Here is a 9657-nt window from a genome sequence, read left to right as displayed (position 1 = left end):
AAGAAAGTTCATATATATATATATATATATATCTCCCATATATGTAAACACATTTATTGGCTAATCTATGCTTGTTTTTTAAAATTATTGATTGTTGTTTTTACAATACCAGCAGTTGAACCCAGGGCTCTTCACACGCTAGGCAAGTGTACTCCCATTGAGCTACATTTTAAACCAACTGTTTATTTTCTGAGATATGGTCTCACTATGTAATTTATTTCACTTGGTTTCACAAATGCGTTTTGAATGTGTATAAGCTATGCATCTATGAGTTATGGAAAAAAGTTTTCTTTTCCTTAAAGACCATGACATGAATTTGGGTGCCTTGATGTGCAACTATACTATAAATTAATTTAGTGTTTTTCAAACAAAATTACTGTTTGTTGTTTCCTGGAAGGATTGTGGATAAATTAACCTTTTTATTTTCACATATTTCAGAAACTTCTTGGGAATTTGTTTTTATTTTACCATCTTTAAAGATCTGCAATGTGCTTTCTACCACATTAGAAAACTTTTTAAGTAATGTTTCTCTAGGTTTATAGTATTAGGTCAATTGGAGTTGTATTTATTTTTAGTTAGAGAGACAGAGACTGATAGTCTAGAGACTGGGTTTTGATTTTTGATGTTGCTGTCCAACAACCTACTGCCTTGGAGTATCCACTTACAGTAATGAATATAAGCAGTGCTATCATTATTACTATATTTAAACATCCATGGTGGTCAGGAATGTGCTAAAGTCTGAATATAACATGGTTAATTATGTCACTGTTGCTGCCCAGTGCAACATCAGCTAAAGGACATCAAGAAGAAGCTAACAAATGTCCTGGATTGGAGTTAAGAATTGCTTCCTTCCTGATTCACCGAAGGGGGTTCAGAATGTTGCCTGTGTTTGCTGAAGAGCATCTGGCAGTTTTCTTCTTGTATGTTAACTTCACACATGAGGGTTTTGTTGCTATTTTATGCTTATTATTATATCTTCTTTTAGTTTTCCTCACAGGAGAAAAAGCCAATTCAGTACTAAAACGCTACCCAAGAGCCAATGGGCTCTTTGAAGAAATAAGACAGGGCAACATTGAGCGTGAATGCAAAGAAGAAGTCTGTACATTTGAAGAAGCCAGAGAAGCTTTTGAAAATAATGAAAAAACGGTAAGCATACTGGCAATTTAAAACATGTTCACAAATTGGCTTATCATATTTTTTTTTCCTCTGTTCCCTTGAGTGAAAGCTACCACTGGTACAGTATCAGGGCAAGGATGTAATCAAGGGTTTTCTTTCAGGACTAGCTACCAAAGCCTGGCCCCACTGACTAAGGGAAGACCTGTGAAAGTGCTAATCATTGTATATTTTTAATCTACATTCCCAAAGTGCATGCATTGCTATCGATTAAAAAATATTTTGTAATGTCTCAATGTGGCATCTGATGACTAATGTGTAGGAGAAAGAAGATTTGCTTCTCTGTGTCTGGTCTGTATTTGAGGGCCATTGAATTTTGCTGAGCTAAATGTTATCATAGTGGCAAGGCATCCAATTCAGACAGGCTTTGATCTGGAAAGCTGATAGTGTCTTTACCTTACTATGCCTCATCAAAGCAAAAGAGTAGAGGAGAGTAATGGACACAGATAGTGTTTTGATACTTAATTTCTCCTGTGCTGTGTGTGTAGCTCAGTGGTATTACGATTGACTTGCATGCTTCAGACCTCGAGTTCCATCACAACACTACAGAAAGATTGTTTTGGTTTTCATGTAAAAGAAAAACATGTTTGGACTCTTCCATTTTATTCTGCTTTGCCTGAGGCTTAAAGCAATATATCCAACCAACCTATGACTGACATCTCTAAAGTATAAGCTAAATTCAGTCTTCCTGGATTCTGTTTCTCTCTTGTGTTCTCAATAGTAAGAGGAAGTATGACTGATGTACCACCACCATTTAAGTGCATGGTGTATTAATCCTTTTCACATAATGAATTTAAAAATAATTTTTACATTTATTTAATTTTCTTGGAGGAAAGGTGCAAACCATGGCACATGTGTGGAAGTCAGGAGACCAGGAGTCAGTTCTTTCCTTCTACCATGTGGGTTCTGGGGATCAAACTCAGATGGTCAGGAATGGTGGCAAGTGCCTTTACTCACTGAGCCATCTTGCTGGCCCCCATTTAATTGTCATTTTTTATATCTTATTTTATGTGTATGAGTGTATTGCCTGCACATATTACATGCACCCATGTCGTGCAGTGTCCAACGAGGTCAGAGGAGGGTGTCAGATCCCCTGGAACTGGAGTTATGGATGGTTGTTAACCACCATATGGAATCGAACCTGGGTCCTCTGCAAGAGCAGGCAATGCTCTTAACCACTGAGCCATCGCCCCAGTCCCCACATAATTAAAATTTAAAACAGCAGGCTAGACTGATAAATTTTCTTCACTAGGCATGGTGGGACATAGCTGTAGAACTAACACTCAGGAAGAGAGGAAGATTGTGACTTCCAGCCTAGGCTACATAGTAAGTCCCAGACCAGTCTGAACCTGTCTCATAAACAAAGCAAAACACCATGTCTCTTCTCTGCAGTGGCTTCATACCTCTCTCAGTAAAAGCCAAAGGGTTCAGAATCATCTGGAAAGAATAATTGTTTCCACCCCATACTTCCACTTCCCTGCAGTTATTTCTCACCGCAGCTCCTATGACGCTACACTTTCTGGATTTTGTTGCATCTGTCTTCTGCCTCTTCACACACACAAATCCTAAGCACATGCCCTGCCTTACAGCTTTGACATTCTCTTTCTCTTCCAAATGTGTTGCATCTGAACTTTCTGACTGTTTTCAGGTCTTTGTGGAACTCCACTTTCTCAATGAAGAAATGCTCTATATGCCATTATTTTTTTGTTCCCAATATTTATCACTATCTGACTTCCATTTGTTTGTTAATTTTTACTTTCTCCCTAAGACTGTTAACAGCAGCATTTCTCATTTGTTAGGTTTGTAGATATGGAATTCTAGCCCATAATAGGGGCTAAATAATACTTGATAGAATGTGGTAATGGATTGTCACATTACAGAACACATTTAAAACATAAGAAGTGGGACGGGAGAGATGGTTTAATGGTTAAGAACACTGTCTGCTCTTGCAGAGACCCTGGGTTCAGTTCCCAGCACCCACCCACATGTCAGCTAACAGCCGTCCATAACTCCAATTCCAGGGGATCTAATGTCCCCCTCTTCAGGCCTTTGGAAATTGCATGGCCAGGTGCTCTTATACATGCAGACAATACACACACATGAAATTTAAAACTAAATTAAATTTTAAAATAATTTAAAAACATAGGAAGAAGTGATTTAAAAGCTGTTCATAAGTTAGATAAGAGACATGAACTTTAAAATGGATTTTTATTATATTGATTTGTTACCTTCTATATGGTTTTAAAGAATTAAAACCATACTATTTACAATAAGGTGTGTTGAAAGGCTTTTAGGTCAAAGTGGTACTGTCCTCTTTTATCTCTTTCAGAAAACTACTTCAGAATAATACTTGTTATATGCTAAGAAGGCTCTAGCATTAGATGACAAGCTTTCATCTTAATCTTGTCAGTGAAAAAATGATTAGCTTTTGAGATTTGTTTTACACTATACTTACTAATTATATTTTGTGATGAAATACTTCTTCAAAAAAATTAAAAAATATATTTTTAAAAAATGTGTTACTCTTGTCCAGCGTGGTGGCACACACCTTTAATCTCAGCAGAGGCAGGTGGATCTCTGTGAGTTCAAGGCTAGCCTGGCCTACATAGTAAATTCCAGATCAGCTGAGGCTACAGGGAAACCCTGTCTCAAAAAGACCAATAATAATAATATAATAATAATAATAAATAAAATAAGTTACTCATAACACTTTTGCTGACATATATTTTCATCGTTCTCAAATGTGGATTTAGATAGCATTCAGTAGAATTTTTATTTATAATTTTTTGCCAAATTTAGCACATAATTCTAATTATAGAATGGGAGAAATGGTACCATGTTTTCATCCTATAGAAACTGGGTCAAATTTATTAAGATGTTATCTGCTGAATACCTACTATGTGACAGACACAGGCTATGTGGAAATGACTAAGGTGGCCCTCCCTCGTGGTTGAAGTCTGATGGAGATATCTAAATTGCATATGAAAGTTCATATAAACACTTTTTGGGGGAAGGTGGGGATAGCGGACAAACCTAGAGCCTTGGACGTGCTAGGCCACCTTTATACCACTGTCCTACATCCCCAGCTCCAAATTCATAGCACTGTATCTGAGTTGCTAAGAATTTAATCCACAGACTTCAGGCATGCTAAGCAAGTGCTCTGGCACTGAGCCATAGTCTCTTTACATCTTAAATACATAGAATTTTGTCACGTATACTTCAATAAAATAAAAGTAGGAAAAAAAGTTCTGAATGTCTTTCTCAAACCTTTGAGAGGAGCATCTGACTTGGTGACTCAAGTCTGCCACCTACTGACTGTATTGCCTTCTAATAAGTATTTCACCTTTACAAACCTGAAGTTTTATCTTTTAAAAATATTTTATTATTTTTATGGGTATGAGTGTATTGCCTTTATGTATGTAAGTGCATCCGTGTCATGCAGTGCCCACGGAGGTCAGAAGAATGTGTCAAATCCCCTAGAACCGGAGATACTGATGGTTGTTAGCTGCCATGTGGGAGCTGGGAATCAAAGCCCGCCCTCTGCAAGAGCAGGCAATGCTCTTAACCGCTGAGCCATCTCAGCCATCTCTCCAGCCCTGTTTATCTTTTTTTTAAATATTTTATTTATTATTTTATGTGTATGAGTGCTATGCCTGCATGTAGGTAAGTGCACCCGTGTTGTGCAATGCCCACGGAGGACAGAAGAGGTCATAGGATCCTCTGGGACTGAAGTTACGGACAATTGTTAGCTGCCATGTGGGTGCTGGGATTTGAACCCAGGTCTTCTGCAAGAACAACCAGGGTTCTTAAATGCTGAGCCATCTCTCCAGCTACTCCTCCACCCATGTTTATCTTTTAAAAGGGGTAAATTATGGAAACATTCCTACATTTGAGGCTGTTTGTCTTTTTGAGACAGGGTCTCCCTGTGGCCCCAGCTGGCCTGGAACTCACTTTGTAGACCAGGGTGGCCTCGAACTCACAGAGATCTGCCTGCCTCTGCACCCCAAGTGCCTGGACTACAGGCATGTCCCACCACATCCAGCTCTATATTTTTTTTTAATTTTTAGATTTTAATACTCTTTTTTAAAAAAACTATTTTATTTATTTTTATTTTATGTGTACGAGTGTATTGTCTGCATGTCTGTGAGTGCACCCATGTCGTGCAATGCTGTGGAAGTCAGAAGAGGGCTTCGGATACCCCTGTCACTGGAGTTAAGGACAGTTTGTAGCTGCCATGTGGGTGCTGGGAATCGAACCTGGGTCCTCTGCAAGAGCAATCAGTGCTCTTAACTGCTGAGCCATCTCTCCAGCCCCCAGATTTTAATATTCTAATTTTTACATTCTGTATTATAGCTATTTTATTTAAGAATCATTATCCAATTTCTACCAGGAAATTTTTGTCTATTTTCAAAAATATTCATTCATTCATTCATTGTATGTGTCTGTCTGTCTATCTCTATCTCCCTGTCTCCATACATACAGGTAAGAAGAAAACTTATCCAGAGTCAATTCACTTCTTCCACCCTTTTTTTTTTTTTTTTTGAGGAAGGGTCTCTTGGTGTTTCTGCTACTATGATGCTACTCCATCTAGCTGGCCCAGGATCTTCGGGCTGATTCTCTTTTCCCTTGCCTCCTATCTCGACATAGGAATGCTGGGATTACAGGTGCATTCCACTACATCTGGCTGTTTATGTGGATGGGTTCCAGGGATCAAATACAGACCTTTAGTGTTTTTATCCACTTAGGAATGTCCTCAGACTCTATTGTTTGTTTGTTTTTGTTTTTTCCTGTTTTTTGTTTATGTACTGTTTTGGTTTTGTGGGGGTGGGGGTGTCCTTTATGTTATATGAGACCATGAAGATTCTCTGCATGCTGAAACTTTTCATCCCGAGCTACTATGAAGAGTAGGAATTATTTAAAGCAATTATTTCAGAATTTTTCATCACAATTTCTGGCTTTCTTTCCTTGGCTGTAAAATTATTCACAAAGTTTAGAGGATATGGAATTAGTATGTGTGCTTATTCAAACCTGTACAGTCCTATCTGGCAATGGGCTTTTTCCCTTCCTCCCTCCTTCTCCCCCACCTTCCCTTCCTCCATTCCTTCCTTTCATCCTTTCCTTTTTTTGTGGTGCTTGGGGTTGAACCAAGTATCTTGCACATGGTAGGCAAGTGCTCTACCACTATGCTATATGCACTTCCAGCACACTTGTGGCTTTTAATACAATTCGGGCAGAAAGTTAGAAAAATGAAGATTTTTTGGAGAAATTGCTGGTTCTAGGTCTGGGACTTATTGTAGTACCTGGAAGTAAGGAAATGCGAAAAGAAAAAAATGTTTCATGAACAAAAAAAGAGTACAAACATGACACATAGACTCTGCAACCATCTGTAAGAAGCCCTCTGTGTCTAAAGCTGTGCAGTTGGAGCAATAGGGTTAATAATATGGTATTGGACTATAACCCAAAGTATAAAATAAATAGGCCTGAGTATACAGTGATATAAGTAGACGCAAAAGAGACAAATATGCAGTCTAGAAAGATCTAAATTAATATGTAAATAGTACACTCTAGGAGTTAGAGCTTAATTATTTGATTCCTTTGAGTGCAGCTTGAATTGAAAATTCTGCTCTGAAAAATACAGTATGGAAACCAAGGAAATCTTTCTGTTGGAGAAACTGAACAAATACAACTTTGACTAGGTGATCAATGTTCATATGAATAGTGATAAAGCCTGTATATGATGTGTTCAAAAGGATTTGATTTCATTTCATTTCTGTGATATTTCTCCCAAACTTATAACCTCAGTCTAATCATGAGAAAGTGATAGAGAATTCAAAATAAAAGGCACTGGCAAAATATATGGCTGTGTTCATCAGTTTCCCATTTCTGTGACAAAATTCCTGAGAAAATCATGTGAAAAGAAAGATTTTTTAAAAACTACTTTTGTGAATTTCATACAATATATTTTAATCATATTTAGATCGTACATAGATTCCTATGAGTATATATTAGAGTACAGAAATTTGGTGGGGGGGGATAGAAAAGGGGGGCTTGTGGATTCAGGAGGAGATCTAAATATGATCAAAATATACACGGCTGGTGTGAATAGAAACTGGTGCAGCCACTTTGGAAATCAGCGTGGAGGTTCCTCAAAAAGCTAAAAATTGATCTATCATTTAATCCATCTTGGGCATATACTCAAAAGACTCTATACACTACTACAGAAATACTTGTTCATCCATGTTCAATGTTGTCCTTTTCTTAATAGCCAGGAATTGGATGCAATCTAAATGTCCATCAACTGATGAATGGACAATGAATGTGTGGTACATATACACAATAGAATATTATTTAGCTCTTAAAACAAAATTATGAAATCCATAGAGAAATAGATGAAACTAGAAACATTCACTTGGAGTGAGGTACCCAGACCCAGGAAAACAAATATTACGTGTTCTTTCTCAGGCTGGGTTTGAAATCTTCATGGTAGGGCAGATTTCTTTGGAATCTTAGTTTCAACCTTGGTCACTTGACCACACTATTTGGGGACTATAGTAAAGTAGAACATCATGGTTAAAGGGTATGGTGGAGAAAGCCTGCTCCACTCGTGGGGGACAGGAAGCATAAAGAGAGAGGAAGGAGCCATTATCCCAATAACTCCCTTAAGGGAATACTGCCCAATTAGGCCCCATTTCCTAAAGTTTCTTCTATCTCCCATTCTACAAGCATCTGGGAAATAAGCCTTCAATGCATAAGATTTTGGGGAACTTTTAAAATCCAAACTATAAAGATGATTATGGCTCCTTGATACTATCAAGGTGATAAAGAATAATAATCAAAAATGAGAAACTGCCATAGACCTGAAGAAACTAAGAAGCATAATCATTGAATGAAATATAGGTTAGATTCTATATCAAAAATAAAGCAGTCACATATAAAAGAAAACCCATCAGAATTATATCTGACTTTTCAGTGCAAGCTATGAAAGCCAGAAGAACCTGGGCCAAAGTATCCCCAGTTCTAAATGAACAGAGATACCAACCCAGATTACTTTACCCAGCCAAAATCTGTATTATAGTCAAAGGGGAAAGAAAAATTTTCCATGACATAAATAGGCTGAAGGAATTCATGTCCACAAAACCAGCTTTTCAGAGAGTTCTGGAAGCAATACAAAGAGCTGAAGAAAGGAATGAATATAACCAAGGGGTTGCAGAAAGAATTCCAATGAAGGTATAACTGTAGAAAAGTACAGCTATATCAAGAATGTGAACAGAAATGAAAATGATGGGATTCAATACTCATCTTTCATTAATAACTTTAAATATTGACAGACTGAACTCCCCAGTCAAAAGAAACAGACTAGGTGAATGGATTAAGAAACAAAACCCATCGTTTTGTTGTCTGCAAGAAACCCATCTCACTTTCAAGGACAGACACTATCTCAAAGTGAAAGGATGGAAAAAAATATACCAAGCAAATGGTACTAAGAAAAAAGGTGTTGCAATTCTAATATCTGACAAAATAGATTTTAACCTAAAACTAATCAGAAGAGATATAGAGGGCCACTTCATTCTGATCGAAGGAACAAGAAACCAAGAAGATATTACAGTCATGAACATATATTCACCAAACTCTGGTGCACCCAACTTCATAAAAAAGATACTACAGGACTTTAGAGCCCAGATTAATCCCAACTCATTAAAAGTAGGGGATTTTGATACATCGCTGTCTCCATTAGATAGGTCAACAGGGTAGAGAGTTAACAGAGAGACATCTGAGTTAAACAATACCATATATCAAATAGACCTAACAGACATCTACCAAGTATTCCACCCAAGCACCAAAGGACATACTTCTATTCAGTGCCCCCATGGAACCTTCTCCAAAATTGACCATATAATGGGGCACAAAACAAACCTCAACAAATAGAAAAAGATTGAAATAACTCCATGCATTCTATCAGGCCATGATTCAGTAAAGCTTAAATTCAACACTGGAAGAAGCCCTAGTCAAAACATGAACACATGGAGATTAAACAAAACACTCCTAAATGATGGATGGATCAAAAGAGAAATTAAGAAAGAAATAAACATATTCCTGGAACTAAATGAAATGGACAATACAACACAACAGAACCTCTGGGACACACTGAAAGCTGTCCTTAGAGGGAAGTTTGTAGCTCTAACTGCCTGCATTAAAAAATCGGAAAGAAGAAAACTAAATGACATAACAATGCAACTCAAGACACTTGAAAAGCAACAACAAATGAAACCAAAACCAGCAGACAAGAAGAAATAACAAAACTAAGGGCAGAAATTAATGAAATCGAAACAAAGAAAACAACACAAAGAATCAATGAATCCAAAAGCTGGTTCTTTGAAAAGATGAACAAGATTCATAGACCACTAGCCAGGTTAACCAAAAGAAAGAGCACCTCCAAATCAACAAAATCAGAGATGAAAGGAGAAACATCACAACAGACAACGA

General features: G+C 37.4%; 1 protein-coding gene and 1 non-coding gene across 2 annotated transcripts in view; one reads left to right on the top strand and one right to left on the bottom strand.

Annotated features, from left to right (window-relative positions):
• Prrg1 (proline rich and Gla domain 1) overlaps nucleotides 1-9657 on the top strand; it is a 114018-nt gene that overhangs the window by 78039 nt on the left and 26322 nt on the right. Inside the window, exon 3 of the mRNA XM_008833053.3 lies at nucleotides 986-1146. Coding sequence (XP_008831275.1) covers nucleotides 986-1146 — 161 coding nt within the window. The remainder of the gene's footprint in view (nucleotides 1-985; nucleotides 1147-9657) is intronic.
• LOC115070366 lies at nucleotides 1205-1333 on the bottom strand. Its single transcript, XR_003849533.1, has one exon. It is a non-coding gene; the product is annotated as a small nucleolar RNA SNORA30/SNORA37 family (small nucleolar RNA).

This window comes from Nannospalax galili, unplaced genomic scaffold, assembly GCF_000622305.1.
Source record: "Nannospalax galili isolate Female #2095 unplaced genomic scaffold, S.galili_v1.0 scaffold556, whole genome shotgun sequence".
Classification (NCBI taxonomy): Eukaryota; Metazoa; Chordata; class Mammalia; order Rodentia; family Spalacidae; genus Nannospalax; species Nannospalax galili.
This window is presented reverse-complemented; position numbering and strand designations above follow the sequence as displayed.